Source organism: Culex quinquefasciatus, chromosome 3 (genome assembly GCF_015732765.1).
Source record: "Culex quinquefasciatus strain JHB chromosome 3, VPISU_Cqui_1.0_pri_paternal, whole genome shotgun sequence".
Classification (NCBI taxonomy): Eukaryota; Metazoa; Arthropoda; class Insecta; order Diptera; family Culicidae; genus Culex; species Culex quinquefasciatus.
Window position 1 is genome coordinate 67,887,072 of NC_051863.1, and position 18,178 is coordinate 67,905,249.

Consider the following 18,178-nt stretch of genomic DNA (forward strand, 5'->3'; position numbering starts at 1 on the left):
GGGTTCGGAAGATTGTTCCGAAAAAGAAGGCAGAAACGGGTGTACACTGTAACTGAAAATCGCACTTTGCTGAGTTCGTTTTCGCACTTTTTCATACGATTTTTTCAGTTCAACTACGATAGCACTTTTTTGTGTTATCGCAGTCGAACTAAAAAAATCGTGTGAAAAAATGCAAAAACGAACTCAGCAAAGTGCGATTTTCAGTTACAGTGTAGGAGCGACCAATTCGATATCTAGCCTGCAGAGTTGCCAGATTTTTTTCAATGATGGAGTTTATGAAAAAATATTTTTTTGCAATCAAAATTCAAGCAAAGCAATGTAAATAGGTAAATGTCAAAATGTCTATCCTGCTCACGACAGTTGATGTTTACATTTGTAACGAGAAGGAGTAAACGAGAAAAAGGAAAGCGCGGCACCAACTTGTACAAAACAGTTATTCGTAAAATGGCAACACTTCTGATTCTCATCACTTTTTAAGAAACCTTACAACAGTTGTACACTGTTAATTTTTATAAGTCAAACAAATCTGGCATTTTGGATAGGTGCACTCTGTAACTGCAAATCACACTTTGCTGAGTTCGTATTCGCACTTTTTCATACGATTTTTTTAGTTCGACTGCGATTACACAAAAAAGTGTAATCGTAGTTGAACTGAAAAAAATCGTATGGGGAGGTGCGAAAACGAACTCAACAAAGTGCGATTTTCAGTTACAGTGTGCAATCCACAAATCGTGCTTGCCATAGACAAATCCAGCGAAAGCTCAACGCTACTTTTTGATGGTGAGAGATTTGACAGCTCCCATACTAAATGTCTCGATTTGCATACTCTTTGTTAATTTTCTTTTAAATTTAAATACTTAACATATGATAACTATATATTTTTAGTGCCCAAAATTTCTGCTGAATCGAATGGTGTACTTATCTCGATTGCAAATTTTTCGAACGGTTTTTATTTTAATAATATTCTAGACACATTTTGTGCACCTAATCAATCAATACTTTTATCATAAATAATCATTTTATTGCTTAAAACTTGAGTTTTCCTGAGCTCCCATATTCAAATACATGGAAGCTGTCATTTCTAACACCATTGGCCACCTAGCGGCCATTTCAAACTGGATTCGTCTATTTCATTAGGGCACATTACTTTTTTAACCAAGAGTGTGCCCCTTTCACACCTTAAGTAAACTGTCATTTGAGTGAAAGGGATACACTATTGTTTACAAAAGTTATGTGCCCTTTTGAAATGTTAGGCTCCAAATGACGAAGTTTTATTCGGAAATAATGGTGGGTTTGAGGTTATAATATTGTAGAGGTGGGCAAAAAAAGAGCGAGCCGCTCCAAGAGCCGGTTCACTGAAAAGAGCGAATGAACCATGGCTCACAAAAAAAGAACCGCGGTTCTTTTTTAACTTCGGGCTTTTGAGAGAACCATTCCAAGATGGAATGATTTTGAAACTAGCTGGCAAACACCAATTAAAAAAAAATAAACTCATTTTCAGTTTCCTTCTCTTCTTTGAAATTCCAAAAGTAAATGATTTTCTAAACAAAATGAAACAATAATCATTGTACAACTAATTGTACATTAATGTGTTACCAAAATACAAATTCGAGCACTTAAAATTGCTTAACATAACAAATATTATCAGGAAAAAAATATTTTAATTCTCTTGTTAATAATCGATTAAATAAGAATGTAGCAAAGAGCTCACAAAATATTTTCTCCAAATAAAATGCATTACTTTGCAGGCCAAGGATTGATACCTAAGAGCATGCAATGGCACTGACCTTGTTGCGTGCTCTTCGGTTGACGTCCACGTAAGGAACATCCTGGAAGGAGCGTAACTAACTACATCCGTAGTTCTGTTAGATCATCCGAATTATCTTGATCAGAACAGTATAGCTCTGGTTCCTTGCGAGTGTCCTATTTTCTTACCTCCACGTTGGCTTGGTTTTCATGATGACCTAGCTGGTGGCCTGTGGAAACGGATCGTAAATCTTTGACCACCGCGGGTCAGAGTCGAGACGGCTAAAAGAAAGGGGCGCAGCAATGTGGAAAAGGGAAGTAATTTGTGATTGTAGACGGTATTGTTTTGATTCGCAGTATGTTGAGTCAACTGCTGTGGATGTACCTGAAACATCGCACAACGGGGTTTCTATTCTTTCCGTTTTTATCTACCATTAGAGAGCCTGGAGCTTATTGGAGAACGGACATCTCAAGCCTCAAGCCTGAAGTGCCGATCGAGGCACGGGAGCTGTCAGACGGAGGTGCCTATCGAGCAAAATCCTTTGTCTTTTGCTCGATTGGTACCTCCGTTTGACAGTTCTCGTGCTTCGATTGGTGCTTTTGGTTTGGGATGTCCGTTCTCTAATAGGATCCAGCCTCTCTATCTACCATCTATATTCTGTTATTTTCTTGATTCTCTTATTTCTCAACGTTTTTCCACTCTATTTACTTATTGATGCTGCTGTAACAAACTGTCTGTTTTCCTTAATTTGGCAGCGATTTATTTTGTTGTTAATTTCTTTATCTACTTCATCAATTACTATCTTTCTTTTACTATTGATTCTTCAAATAGTTTATTTCTTTCACGGTCCATTGGTTTCAATCTTCACCCTTTTCTTCAAACAAATGAGGTTCGAGCCCTTACTCTATTTTTGGAATGATCAAAGAATAAACACAAATATTACTATTGTACTTTTGAAAAACTTTTATAAAATGCTTAGGACCAAAATATTGTAACAAAACACCGCGACAGAAGAAATAGCAACAGATAAACACGACTCAACAATAGGGAAGATTTCAGGAGAAAACAATACACAGTAAATCACAATAAGTTTTTGAATTCAAACTAAAAATAAAACAGTTTTTGCTTTAATGAAAGTTGATAGGCACACTATAAATGGTTAGGCGCTTATACTTACATCAAGCCCTACGTAATGTACCACCCCCGGCCGAGTTAAAATGCGTAACCGGAAAAGAAGGTGTGCATGCCTGGCACGAACACTCAAAGCGTGTTCTAGCGTGCTGCTCGTACTGACTCAGAGCAAGGGTGAGATGTAGGTGTAAGGGCAGTGCGTGTTCGTCGGGAACCTAGTGCATAAGATCGGTCAAGGCCCGTTCTTACACTGAAAATTGCGAATTGCGAATTGCGAAATAAAATGCATTACTTCAATTTTGTCAAAAATAAACGCAATTTTAAAATTGATAGCGATTTCTTCAAAATCCTAGATTTAAGTTTGGATGCCATTCAATTATTTCAACGTTTTGGTTCGAGTAGAAATCTTGACATAGAGATCAAATTATTTTTAAAAGTCCAATGTGAAATAACTTTAAAAACCATAGCATTCTAACAAAAAACCTTTTTATCAAAAAATGAAAAAAAGAGCGAAAGAGTAATTCAAAAGAGCGGCTCTTTTTAATGAGCGAACGAAAATGAGCGGCTCCTAAAAAAGAGCGGTTTTGCCCACCTCTATAATATTGTATTTGGGTCAATGTCGAAGTGTAAACAAAGAATCTATCCTGCTCGTTTCTTACAACTGACGTAAGCAGGATAGATGCATTGTTTTTCTAAAATCCTCGAAAAAATGTTGCGTAATTTGTGAATGGCGCAACTAGATCAATGGGCCGAAATTTAATAAGAACTTATTAAAGTAAATTTAGCGTGCAAGTTTGTTTTGCCGTTTTAAACTTTACAAAGTGAATTGTTTACATTTAAAAATAAGAGAAATCCTTTCAAACTGTGACAATTTTAATCTATTCAAATGGCCGCCGTGCAGGAGATTGAAGATTTTTACGGCGTGTATCTGCTGGTCAGCAAATGTCCCAAACCGAAGTTTGCCGGCCGAACCTACATCGGCTACACGGTGGATCCTAACCGTCGGATTAAACAGCACAACAGCGGCCAGGATGGCGGTGGGGCAAAACGGACATCGAACCGGGGACCGTGGTATGTTATTAATTAGTTTTTGCAAAAGTAGTATTTTGTGACTTAAGATTAGAAATAACACGAATATTCATTTTCTAATTTTGCACTTTTTGGAAAATTAAACTAACATGTTATTTGATTGAATTTTTTTAGTCAAAAAAATATTTGTGTTTTAAAAGCGTTTCGGTTCAGTTTGGCATGCTCAAAAATCCCACAGAAAAAAAAAATCCGGTGAAATTTGCCCGAGAAATGGTAAAATTATCACTTTTCTGAAAATCTCCATATAAAATCCGGGTTTCGTGCTAACTATTTTGACAGCTTGGAAACCCGCCTTACCTTACTAATCTACATAAAACGAAACTATTGGCACTACGCCCCCCGGGGCATGGCCTTCCTCTAACGTGGGATTTCTGCTCCAGCGCCTCTGACGAGACAGGAGAAACCGGGACCGACGTTTTACTTCACCATCCGATAGAAGCTCAGTGGATAAGGCGGGAATCGAACCCGCGTCTCATAGCATCATCGGGATCGGCAGCCGAAGCCGCTACCCCTGCGCCACGAGACCCTAATCTACATACATTGGCCCAAATATGGCGAAGACTCAAACCACGTGATAGTGAAAAACGAAAGAAATCAAGCTCAATGCCCGGTGAACTTCGGTCAGTGTGGAATCTGTTCCGTAGTCCCTCTAGCGAACCCTCAGAGGAGCGGTCGTGGCTGAATGATTACGATGTTCGCTTTATAAGCGAATGGTCCTGGGCCTATCTACTCCCAACGAGAAAGTTTATGGACTCATTAAAATTTGAATTAAATGAAAATACTTGAAGCTCACGGCGGGGTTCGAGTTCGATCCCCTGTCCTTAGGATTGGCAAGCAAAAATGCTTTCCACTTTACCGTGGAGCATTGATAGCTTGAGGAGGACTGAGACTGATATAGTTGAGTCCAGGAATCGGACAAAGAATAAAATTGAATGCAAGTTGAATATCAGAACTCAAACATAATTGCAAGCGCAGTTGAAATTGAATCTAAAAATACCTCACTAAATATAGCCTGGGCGACTGATAGAATTTATCCAATAAGAGATGAGAAGAATTGAGAGCTTTCCCAAGTAACCATCCAGCACTTAAAAAAGTCACAAAATAGCAATAAATCGGCATTCCATTGCTGATTAGTCTTCCAACAGCATTCGTTAATGCAAATCAGCTCTAAATGATTAGCACTGTCAAAAGCTAAGATAATGCTGATTTAGTGCCGCTACTAGCAACACATTTAAAAATTTCCATCAGACTGGCAACACGATTCTGACTTTGAGTGAAGTGTGAAAGAGAGAGAACCAAAGAAAACAAACTTCTCCCTCACTCTTTTTTTCTTAAATTGGTATGTGATGAACCCGCTGGGGTGTTGCTTCAGCATTTGAAGGCCCATAAAAGTCCGGAATTTGCAAGGACTAAGTGGCACCGAGAACTTGGGACTAGAGACCCTAAATAGGGAGACTGGTCTAAGCTAGCTAAATCGATCTGGCAACGTATGTTTTGAGCTTGGCAACACTGATAAGTTTTGCTGGGCGTAAAGGCAAATGCTCGTTTGGATACGTCAAACTCGTGTCTGTTTGGGTACGTCAAATTCACTTCGGCCAGTCTCCCTATTAAGGATCTCTACTTGGGACAGCTTCATATGCATCGTTGAAGGATATGACCCGCATGACGAAGGGAGAGGTTGCTACCCAGAACCGGGAGGGACAGATTTTAGTTTTCTTGCATTGTGCTTAATTAAACATAACACTTTTTTAAGCAATTATTTGTTTTCAAGAACTTTCACTTTAAGCCTTTGACTTTAAGTACTTCCATATGATGTGTATGATCCATATGATGTATATAAATCCTTAAAATCGCAGCTGAGAATAACTCCTCATATAGCCGTGAGGACACGGGCTCAGGAACAACCACTTCGGCGACGTCAACTTCATCACTTCTGGAATAGGCAGCAAACCAACATTACAAAAACAGCTCAATCGGTAAAGCAGTTGTGTGGGCAAACTAAAAATAGAATCAAGAGCGTGTAGGGATAGAGAGGGGGAGGGAGATAGATACACTATTGTCTCTCGCTGCTTTTTTTGACGTTTACCGCAGGGTGTTGGACAGAAACAGTCGAGGCCACCACTAAACCGGCCGCGTAAAGTCCAAAAGCGGCCACTATTCAGCACTATAGTAGCTGTTAGCTGTGAAAGCGCATTAAGGGCCGGACAGTGACCGGTTTTAAGTGCTGGATGGTTACTGCGAACACACGAAGAATTCGAACACGTTCGTTACCACTCGCCTAGGGTGGCTCTTCAGACCATTCACCTTCCCAAAAACCGTCCAACTCCAAGCGAAACTTACTTGAGGATACCGTGGAGATTTAACCTTAGTACTCTGAAAAAAGTGAAGCATCAACATTTCCCGTCTTCCAAATCCCTTTCCTTGTCCCTGGTGCGCGGTGGAGATGGGAGCGGGATTCTATGAAAAATCCCGGAATTCCATTTCCCGGAATGGACGTTTTCCGGAATGGACGTTATCCGGAATGGACATTATCCGGAATGGACGTTATCCGGAATGAAATTTCCCGGAATGGACGTTTCCCGGAACGGACATTTCCCGGAAAATTAGTTTTTTTTTTTATATTACCTGATATGAGAAAGAATGGAATCTTGCCTACTCGCTTACTTGTGGTTAAGAATTATTTAGTTTGTACCCAGTCTTTATTAACAACCACGAGATGTAACAATGTAGATCGATAGATATTAGACAAACACTAGAGGTTTTGCCTTCCTCACTGAGGTAAGGCTATAATCCTGCTCTAAAAATGAACTTTTTATTAAAAGCTCGAAGACCCACCTTCATATATACATATCGACTCAGAATCGAAAACTGAACAAATGTCTGTGTGTGTATGTGTGTGTGTGTGTGTATGTATGTATGTGTTCAAAAAACTTGCCAAGTTTTCTCAGCACTGGCTGAACCGATTTTGATCAAACCAGTTGCATTCGACTTGGTTTAGGGTCCCATACATCGCTATTGAATTGTTTGAAGTTTCGATAAGTAGTTCAAAAGTTATGTATAAAAATGTGTTTTCACATATAGCCGGATCTCAATTATATGCATGTAAACGATGTCCGGAACCATCATCCGACCCATCGTTGGTTAGGTAATCAAGAGACCTTTCCAACGAGTCCTCAACATCGAAGATCTGGCAACCCTGTCTCGAGTTATGACCACTTAAGTGATATTTATGTATTTTTTTGAAGCCGGATCTCACTTAAATGCATGTAAACGATGTCCGGATCCATCATCCGACTCATCGTTGGTTAGATAATCGAAAGACCTTTCCAACGAGTCCACAACATTGAAGATCTGGCAACCCTGTCTCGAGTTATGACCACTTAAGTGATATTTATGTACTTTTTTGAAGCCGGATCACACTTAAATGTATGTAAACGATGTCCGGAACCATCATCCGACTCATCGTTGGTTAGGTTATCAAGAAACCTTTCCAACGAGTCCACATAATTGAAAATCTGGCAACCCTGTCTCGAGTTATGACCACTTAAGTGATATTTATGTACTTTTTTGAAGCCGGATCTCACTTAAATGTATGTAAACGATGTCCGGATCCATCATCCAACCCATCGTTGGTTAGGTAATCTAGAGACCTTTCCAACGAGCCCTCAACATCGAAGATCTGGCAACCCTGTCTCGAGTTATGACCACTTAAGTGATATTTATGTACTTTTTTGAAGCTGGATCTCACTTAAATGTATGTAAACGATGTCCGGAACCATCATCCGACCCATCGTTGGTTAGATAATCGAGAAACCTTTCCAACGAGTCCACAACATTGAAGATCTGGCAACCCTGTCTCGAGTTATGACCACTTAAGTGATATTTATGTACTTTTTTGAAGCCGGATCTCACTTAAATGTATGTAAACGATGTCCGGAACCATCATCCGACTCATCGTTGGTTAGATAATCGAAAGACCTTTCCAACGAGTCCACAACATTGAAGATCTGGCAACCCTGTCTCGAGTTATGACCACTTAAGTGATATTTATGTACTTTTTTGAAGCCGGATCTCACTTAAATGTATGTAAACGATGTCCGGAACCATCATCCGACCCATCGTTGGTTAGGTAATCAAGAGACCTTTCCAACGAGTCCACATAATTGAAAGTCTGGCAACCCTGTCTCGAGTTATGACCACTTAAGTGATATTTATGTACTTTTTTGAAGCCGGATCTCACTTAAATGTATGTAAACGATGTCCGGAACCATCATCCGACCCATCATTGGTTACGTAATCAAGAGACCTTTCCAACGAGTCCACATAATTGAAAATCTGGCAACCCTGTCTCAAGTTATGACAACCTAAGTTATATCTGTGTACTTATTTTTCTGGACCTAAAAAAATAGCTGAAATATGTGTCCAAACCACTCATATTACCCATTGTTGGTAAAAAGTGAGGAAGGCATCAACCACATAGGTGGATTAAGTTAGTTTTTAACATTCTTTCAATGTGTATGTGACTTTTGAATATATTCTACCAATTTTAAGTTGGTATTCAAAGAAGGGCAGACCTCAAGAAAATAAAAAGCTTTTCAGAAATTCAATGTATAATGTGTACTTTTTTGAGGTTTTCCCTTCTTTAAAAATACGCGATCTTTCATCAAAGTAATGGAATCTTATATAAGAATTATCCCTTCTCTTGTTAATTTAACTAAATTTTACCTAGTTTTCATTATAGGCTTCTGCACTATAAAGCAGAGTCCGGGGACCGTGGTGTAGGGGCAATCGATGTTGCCTCTCACCCATTCGGCCTGGGTTCGATTCTAGACGGTCCCGGTGGTGGCATTTTTCGAGACGAGATTTGTCTGATCATGCCTTCCGTCGGACGGGGAAGTAAATGTTTGCCCCGGTCTAACTAAGAGGTTAGATCGATAGCTCAGTCCAGGTGTAAGAGTCGTCTCTCTGGGTCCTGTCTCGGTTTAGTCGCTGGTATGCAGTTGAACTCACAATCCAAAAGTCGTCAGTTCGAATCCCGAGGTGGATGGAAGCTCAGGTGTAAAACGAGGTTTGCAATTGCCTCAACAATCTAGCCTTCGGACTCCTAGTTTCGAGTAGAAATCTCGGAATCGAGATCGCCAAGGCAATGCTGTAGAGCGAACATTTTTTAAAATTTTTATTTACTATAAAGCAGGATGTTTATTTTCAATAAACGGAAAACCTCTAGAAAATGAAAAGCTTTTCAGAAAATCAATGCATAATGTGTATTTTCTTGAGGTTTTCCCTTCTTTAAAAATACACGATCTTTTATCAATGTGATGGGATTTCACGTAAGAGATTTCCTTTATTGTGTTAATCAGTTAACTATGGTGACTAAGTTCTACCAAATTTTACCAATTTCAAAGAAGGGAAAACCTCAAGAAAATAAATAGCTTGAGTGTATTTTTAAAGAATGAAAAACTTCAAGGAAGTACACATTATACATTGTTTTTCTGAAAAGCTGTTTATTTTCTAGAGGTTTTCCCTTCTTTGAAAATAAACATTCTGCTTTATAATAAAATTTGTTAGAATTTAGTCACAAAAGTCAACTGATTAACACAAGAAGAGAAATCTCTTACACGAAATTCCATCACATGATTAAAGATCGTGTATTTTTAAAGAAGGTAGAACCTCAAAAAAATACATATTACACATTGATTTTCTGAAAGCTTTTTTCTAGAGGATTTCCCTTCTTTAAAAATACACGATCTCTCATCATAGTAATGGGATTTTATGGAAGAATTTTCCCTTCTTTTGTTAACTCTACTAAATTTCAACTAGTTTTTTGTTAAGGAACTCTGCACTATAAAGAAGAACGCTAGCATCTATTGTTAGTGTCCGAACATTTCACTTTCTTTCTATCATTTATATATTTAGCATTCATATTGTTGTCAAAATATCGAGTTCCTTCAATGTGACTAGGTCAAACCAACGGGGTACAAACTAAATAATTCTTAACCACAAGTAAGCGAGTAGGCAAGATTGTGGAAAATCCGGATTTACTACGACGAAACTGCTGGCCCATGAAATTGCCGGATGATAATAGAGCGCCAGCGAATCGCCCGGCCGGGAAATGTAATAGAGACAGATTGATTTTTTTGTTGTTTGTAAACAGTGCGCGCGTTTGCGATGACAGCTGTGAAAAACACTGAAATAAAATTCATAGAGGAATGGTGTATGCACGTAAATATGGATTCACATACACGCAAAGCCGACATTAGTCTTTTAAGACTTAAAATTAGGCTTTATCGAACCTAACCGTGTTAAGTCTTTTTAAGCCTAATGATGGGTTAGTCTTAAAAAGACTAGTTTCGTTTTAGTACGAAAAAGGCTAAATTTTAGGCTTAATGTTATCGTCAAAAAGCCTAAATTTTAGGCTTTTTCGAGAATGCGGGGGGATCAGAGCGGACATAATCCAAGATGGCGGAACTTGATTAAGACTTATTTATAGGTTTAAAAGACTAATTTTTAGGCTTTTGCAGGAAATAGGAGGCGATCAAAGCGGACATAATCCAAGATGGCGGAACTTGATTAAGACTTATTTTTAGGCCTAAACAGACTTATTTAAAGGTTTAAAAGACTAATTTTTAGGCTTTTGCAGGAAATGGGATGGGTCAAAGCGGACATAATCCAAGATGGCGGAACTTGATTAAGACTTATTTTATGCCTGAAATGCCTAGGGGATCAAAATGGCGGGCATAAATGGTAGAAAATAAAATATTGTTATATATTATCTAATTTTTTTATAAAAAATGTGTTTATTCGGTGATTCGGTAATTTCGGAATACGACAGATTCACGGATGAGTACAGCTTTTACCTGAAAATAAAAAATCCATATTTTCAAGATGAGTTGTGAGAGTTTGATAGTTATTTAAAAATTGGGTTATTTCATTTAGGAGTTAAGCTCAGCACTGGATTGGCGTAGTTTGACAAGTTCAATTTTTCGAAGATCTGACTTTAAGAATTTAATTATTTAAGAATTTAAGAATTTAAGAATTTAAGAATTTAAGAATTTAAGAATTTAAGAATTTAAGAATTTAAGAATTTAAGAATTTAAGAATTTAAGAATTTAAGAATTTAAGAATTTAAGAATTTAAGAATTTAAGAATTTAAGAATTTAAGAATTTAAGAATTTAAGAATTTAAGAATTTAAGAATTTAAGAATTTAAGAATTTAAGAATTTAAGAATTTAAGAATTTAAGAATTTAAGAATTTAAGAATTTAAGAATTTAAGAATTTAAGAATTTAAGAATTTAAGAATTTAAGAATTTAAGAATTTAAGAATTTAAGAATTTAAGAATTTAAGAATTTAAGAATTTAAGAATTTAAGAATTTAAGAATTTAAGAATTTAAGAATTTAAGAATTTAAGAATTTAAGAATTTAAGAATTTAAGAATTTAAGAATTTAAGAATTTAAGAATTTAAGAATTTAAGAATTTAAGAATTTAAGAATTTAAGAATTTAAGAATTTAAGAATTTAAGAATTTAAGAATTTAAGAATTTAAGAATTTAAGAATTTAAGAATTTAAGAATTTAAGAATTTAAGAATTTAAGAATTTAAGAATTTAAGAATTTAAGAATTTAAGAATTTAAGAATTTAAGAATTTAAGAATTTAAGAATTTAAGAATTTAAGAATTTAAGAATTTAAGAATTTAAATTTAAGAATTTAAGAATTTAGGAATTTAAGAATTTAAGAATTTAAGAATTTAAGAATTTAAGAATTTAAGAATTTAAGAATTTAAGAATTGAACAATTTAAGAATTTAAGAATTTAAGAATTTAAGAATTTAAGAATTTAAGAATTTAAGAATTTAAGAATTTAAGAATTTAAGAATTTAAGAATTTAAGAATTTAAGAATTTAAGAATTTAAGAATTTAAGAATTTAAGAATTTAAGAATTTAAGAATTTAAGAATTTAAGAATTTAAGAATTTAAGAATTTAAGAATTTAAGAATTTAAGAATTTAAGAATTTAAGAATTTAAGAATTTAAGAATTTAAGAATTTAAGAATTTAAGAATTTAAGAATTTAAGAATTTAAGAATTTAAAAATTTAAGAATTTAAGAATTTAAGAATTTTAAAATTTTAGAATTTTAGAATTTTAGAATTTTAGAGTTTTAGAATTTTAGAACTCTGATATTTTTGAATTTTTAAATTTTGGAATTTTTGAATTTTTAAATTTTTGATTTTTTGAGTTTTGGAATTTTTGAATTTTGGAGTTTTTGAATTTTTAAATTTTGGAATTTTTGAATTATTTTTGAATTTTTAAATTTTTAAATTTTAGAATTTTAGAATTTTTTATTTTTTAAATTTTAGAATGTTTGAATTTTTTGATTTTTTTGAATTTTTGAATTTTTTAATTTTAGAATTTTAGAATTTTTTAATTTTTGAATTTTTGAATTGAAGATTTTTTTTTGAATTTTTGAATTTTTGAATTATTGAATTATTGAATTTTTAAATTTTTAAAATTTAAAATTTTTAAATTTTTGAATTTTTGAATTTTTGAATTTTTGAATTTTTGAATTTTTGAATGTTTGAATTTTTGAATTTTTGAATTTTTGAATTTTTGAATTTTTGAATTTCTGAATTTTAGAATTTTTAAATTTTTGAATTTTTGAATTTTTAAATTTTTGAACACACACACACACACACACACACACCACTTATTCACAAACACAACCACCACCACCATAATTTTCACCGCCACCGTCGGTTGTCCACACCCACTTCGTTGCCCTTTTTCGCTTCCACTTTGGATTTCAATCCCCGGCGGATTCATTCCGAGATTTTCTGTCCACACGTCCACTAAAAAAAGTTGCTTCCCTCCTGCATCCGCAAAAAAATACGCCTTCCCGTCTTCCTCCACCGTACCGAGAACCAGAATTTGGGAACCCGGTAAACAGCAGACATTTCGTTCGGCCGCCGTCTCACTCCGGCCGAACCTTCCGGCAGGAAAAACAAAAAAACTTACCTGCAAACTGGCCAAAATCCTGCCCCGTCCGACGAACAGCAACCACCACCGGCAACTTTCAACTTTTTCTGATTTGACATGTCAAATCGTGAACCAAAGTTTATAGTACAGAAAAGCCTTAAATTTAGTCTTTTTCTAAGTTTTGCACTAAGTTCTAAAAAAAGCCTAAAATTTTGGCCCAAAAAAAAGACTAATTTTTAGGCCTTTTTCTGACAATACTGACCGAACTTCAAAAAAGGCTAAAAATAAGTCTTTAAAGACTAACGCCGGTTTTCCGTGTACGGATTAACTTATGAAATAAATGCAATATATTTGGAGTGACCACCTCGTGGCAAGATTCCATTCATTCTCATATCAGGTAATATAAAAAAAACTAATTTTCCGGGAAATGTCCATTTCGGGAAATTTCATTCCGGATAACGTCCATTCCCGAAAATGTCCATTCCGGATAACGTCCATTCCGGAAAACGTCCATTCCGGGAAATGGAATTCCGGAAATTGTCATAGAATCGAATATATCAGCTCCGGCGCGAACGGAGCGAGTCGCCGAACACGGCGCCGGAAGTGAAGTTGGTTCGAAGCGAGTAAGAAGAAGAATGAAGAAAAAGAGCACGAAACAGTGCGAGCGCGTGAAGCACGGGAAAAAAGAAGACGGCTGGATAAAAGACAAGAATAAAAATAATAGCTCACAAGAGCTTCAACGTAACTGATGAATGATTCCAAGTAGAACTTGTAGGGAATAGGACCAGCCAGTATCAATTCATAGCAATATTGAAGAATACATGTTTTGACATTAAGTCAAAACAAATACAAAATCATTTATGAACTATCAATCTTTCAGTCTTCATAGTTTTGATCTGTGTCATTCGGCGATTTGAACCGGTTGATACGTTGAACCGGTTGAGGTTCGCGAAAAGAGAACAAACTCTGACAGATGGAAACAAGAGTGAGAGAGAGAGTGAGAGTGCATGAAATCGAGCCCAAACGTGCTGCAAACGAGTTCGGCTCTTCAGTTTACGAACGAGTTTCGGAACGGACGGATGTCAAGTAGACTTGACGTAAAAAAAATAAAAATCTTGCTGTGCTGCTATTTAGTATTGAAATCGAGTTTATGCGAGGAGCGGGTGGTGGGACCGCATAAACAAAATAAAAATAATTATTAAAAAGAAATTGAAGAAGAAGAAATGAAATAAAAGTTGCGAACACGACAGAACTTAATAGAAAAATGCTCATAATAAATAGTTACTATATTGTAAGTTTCTTTTAATTTCCCTTAATTAATCTAATAAACAATATTGTTCACACCTCATTGACGATAACATCTGAACAATAAAGAAAATTAGTTTACGACCCATCTTGATTGTGTGCCGTATTCTCTCCTCTTTCCCCAGGGTGATGGTGATGATCATCCACGGCTTCCCAAACAACCTCTCCGCTCTAAGGGTACGTCTATTCATCCAGCCTCCAAACTCTATTATAACGGTCACTAATCCTTCCTCCTGCCTTCCCTCCCCCAAAACACACAGTTTGAATGGGCCTGGCAGCAGCCGAAGGTCTCCCGGCGACTGAAGGCGATCCCGGAGCTGCACAAGAAGCAACGCAAGGAAAGCAACTTCGAGTACAACTTTCGCATTCTCACCGAGATGCTGCGGATCGGGCCATGGAACCGGCTGCCCCTCACCGTGCGCTGGCTCGTGGACGACTTCCACCGCGAGTTTGAGGTAAAAGTGTTCCTAATTTGCCCTTAACCTCCAATTTTGCGGACCCGGACCAGTCCCATTCATAACTCATCTAAATGTATAAACTATGATGTGTTTCCTTTTGTTTGCTCATCATCGTCTTCCTTTTGTTTCGCGGCACAGGTTGGAAAGGCGCCCCCGATGCACATGCCAATTTGCTTTGGCCGTGTGAAGAAAGTGCCCAAAAAGGGAAAAGTGGCCAAAAAGTCCGGCGGCCGGCGTCGCGCTGCCCAGAAGCCAAGCACAGTTCCAACGGCGAAGAATAGTAAAAGCAAACCAATCGCCGTTAATTACGATCTGGACGTCGACGAGTACGATCTGCTCGTAATGGGGGCAGACGCTACTGCTTCCGAGAACGCTTCTAAACCGGAGGAGGAGGAGGACACGGTCGGGCCGGACGATGACGGCATAACCATCAGTTCGGACGAAGATGAAGAGGAGCCAAAATCCAACGATGCTGATTTGTGCGTCATTTGTAACGGTGCGATTGGAACGTCCAACGGGGGAGGGTTTGCCCTGCGGTGTGTCCGGCCCCGCTGCTCCATGGTGTGTCACATCGAGTGTCTGGCCGGGAAGTGCCTCGAGCCGGGACAGTACGTGCCCGTGTCGGGCGTTTGTCCCGTGTGCGACGGGAACTTTCTGTGGGGTGATCTGATCCGGAAGGCCAACGGGTGCAGCGATTTGGTGGAAGATTCGGGAAACACGACCTTACTTGAAGTGGACGACGTTTCCGAAAGTGAGGGAGAATAAGTAACGCGTTATAAATATATATTTGAAAAAATAAACAGTTTTGTCGCCTGCGGTGCATTGAAATCACTTGTTGTTGAACGGACTTAGGAGCGAGTCGGCCTGAAATTTCCAGAGGTTGTTAGTACATATAAAACCACCATCTGAGCTAAAAATGAGCACTCTAGGTCCACGGGAAGTGAAGCAAATTGGGACACAAAGTTTTTAGGTTCAAAAACGTAAAAAATCTTAAAAATGTGTAACTTCGGCAAAATTCAATTTAATTTCAAAACTGCATTAAAAAATGCAACAAAATGCAGGATGAAACATCTCAATTGGTTAAATCTAAAGAGAGTTATTGTAATTTTATTGAAAAAATAGGACAATTTTCAAACTCAAATGAAAAAGTGTTCCATCCAGATATCAACTCGATTCGACCTGAAGTTTGTAGGGGACATCTGGGACTACCATCTGAGACTGATAATGCTTTGGGTAAGGCAGTTTAACATATTAAATAGACACTTAGTCATTTAGTGATTTTTTTGATTGTAATTTTTTGCTTGGGGAAACCTTACATCAAATGTTCGGTGATAATTTTATCATATTCGTATTCTTGAGACAATTTCACAATAGAAACATGCATAAAAATGTTTATTTTTATCCATTAAAACCCTTTAAAAAAATGAAAGTTAAAAAAATCTTTGAATCATATTTATTGAAAATCAAGTTCGTTTCCAAGCAGTGTTGGTATTCTCGCGTTCACGCGAGAAAAAATCCTCTCTCTCGAGTTCTCGTTGCGAGTCTCGAGCTGCCGAGAGAAACTCACCGATTGCCCGTGCTCTCCTCCGCTCGCGAACGGGCTTCCTCGCGAGCCAGAATTGCCCGTTAGCGAGAAGTTGAACGTGTTAGAAACGAACAAAAACAACACAGCGATTGAAATAACACCTCTATACCATTGTCTGGTTCGCATTCATAAGCCTGATAAACAAATTGATAGCTTGGGACGCACGGCTAGCACGAGGCGCTAGCGGCGAGAACGAGAACGCGAACGAAAATGCGAGTGCGAGCGAGAAGAGAAAAATACTACAAGTTCTATCTCGCGCTCGCTGTTTCCACTGTTTCCAAGGATTAACTTTAATTTAATAACTCTCTCTTTATATTTAACAAATTTAGTAAAAAACAATATTACTCCCTTTTAAAATGTTAGTCTTGGTTTAAAAATTTTGAAAATATTTTTTTCGAAGAGATTGGAAAATATCACGAATGTTTCATATTTTAACCTTGGTGATGAATAGAGCGAATGCGTAACGTGATTTCCGAATGATCCCACTTTGTTTGTGTTTGATTTTGGCTAGTTTTTGATATTTTTTGCTGGATAATTTTGTGTGTGTGAATCAAATCAAGATTAAGATAGCTTCTGGATAAATATAACCGCATCGACTCCATAAACAATTTCAATTCATAACTATAAAAAATTACGATCTCGCCTTCAACTTTGTAAAGATTCCTTAACATCAACTTCAGGTCCTCAAAAGCCAAAAAAAAAAAAACATTCTTGAACAAAAAATTTTTTTTTAGATGATCGATAACAATACTCTCTACTTCTAGCGAACAGTAAATTGGTTCCACATTGCCATTGACAGTTCTAAATTGAGGCCGTTTTGCGAACCACTATTCAGCACCCAGATTTTAACATTGAAAATCGGATAATTAATTGCTGAAATATCGACATTAGAAAATGGTGGGTTGTTTGGGTGAGACTTAACCTTCCTACGGTATTGGGGTCCTTTTCGGCCTTTTTGAAAATTTAATTTGCCATAACTTTTGCTATATACATGCTAAAGCCTTGAAATTTTCTGACATTAAATTTATAGTATAAATACACATTTCACAAAACAAACAAACCTTGGACGACCCCTAGGGGAGCGTCCATATAAAAAGTTACTTTAAAGGTATTGGGGTCCTTTTCGACCCCAAACTTTAAAAAATCATCAAAAATCCAGTTTTTGACCGATTCCGGTTCTTTTGGTCACAAACGAAAGCTTAGAACGTCCCCTTTCCGAAACCGACCTGGAAAACCGGATTTGGTCACTGTGGCCACCGGGAATCGGCTACAACCGAAAAAGGACCTTTTTGAGACACCAACTTTGACGACCTGTATTTCCGGCAAATTTCAACCAATCAGGATGCTCCGGGTTGCATTCGACAGGTATTTACCTGTACTTTGACCACAAATATTAATATCAGGGTCAGGTGACCTACCGGTTCTGGAAATCCGGAACATCCGAAAAGTTCATGTGTTCCTGTTTTTCACATATATGTGATACCAATACTCTCATGGTAGTTGAAATTGATCCATAAAACTTACTTAAAACACAATACACGATTGCCAGAACCACTCTGGAGTGTTAGTGGCCACTTCCGGGAAACCGGGACCGGTTCCCGGGTACCCGATGAACGGCCAACTTGACTTTTTTGGTGAAAACCCATCATGTTGCACATCAAACTCCATGAAATTGAAAGATATGTCCATATTTGGTAATGCCGTTGTTCGCTGAGCCATCCTGGCCAATTTGGAACCGGTTACCGGTGGCCCCTCGGGGACACTTCCGAATATGAGAGAAACCCTATCATCCGACATATCAAACTTCATGGAATTGATAGAAATGTCAATTTACGGTCATGCCGTTGTTCGCTGACCCATTCTGGCCAATCTGGAGCCGGTTACCGGTGGCC

The 18,178-nt window shown here is 37.2% G+C and overlaps 1 protein-coding gene across 2 annotated transcripts; it reads left to right on the plus strand.

Moving 5' to 3' along the window:
* The first annotated feature begins 3,676 nt into the window (after nucleotides 1–3,676).
* LOC6046894 (structure-specific endonuclease subunit SLX1 homolog) lies at nucleotides 3,677–15,628 on the plus strand. 2 transcript variants are annotated; one of them, XM_038265940.1, is made up of 4 exons: nucleotides 3,677–3,949; nucleotides 14,369–14,420; nucleotides 14,504–14,698; nucleotides 14,840–15,625. In XM_038265940.1, exons 1-4 carry the CDS (start codon nucleotides 3,765–3,767, stop codon nucleotides 15,464–15,466), a joined length of 1,059 nt encoding a protein of 352 aa, XP_038121868.1. In that variant the 5' UTR covers nucleotides 3,677–3,764; the 3' UTR covers nucleotides 15,467–15,625. The 2 variants fall into 2 exon arrangements, with proteins under 2 accessions (XP_038121868.1, XP_038121870.1); XM_038265942.1 differs by lacking the exon at nucleotides 3,677–3,949 and adding an exon at nucleotides 13,271–13,335 and having other exon boundaries at nucleotides 14,840–15,628.
* Nucleotides 15,629–18,178: the final 2,550 nt, after the last annotated feature.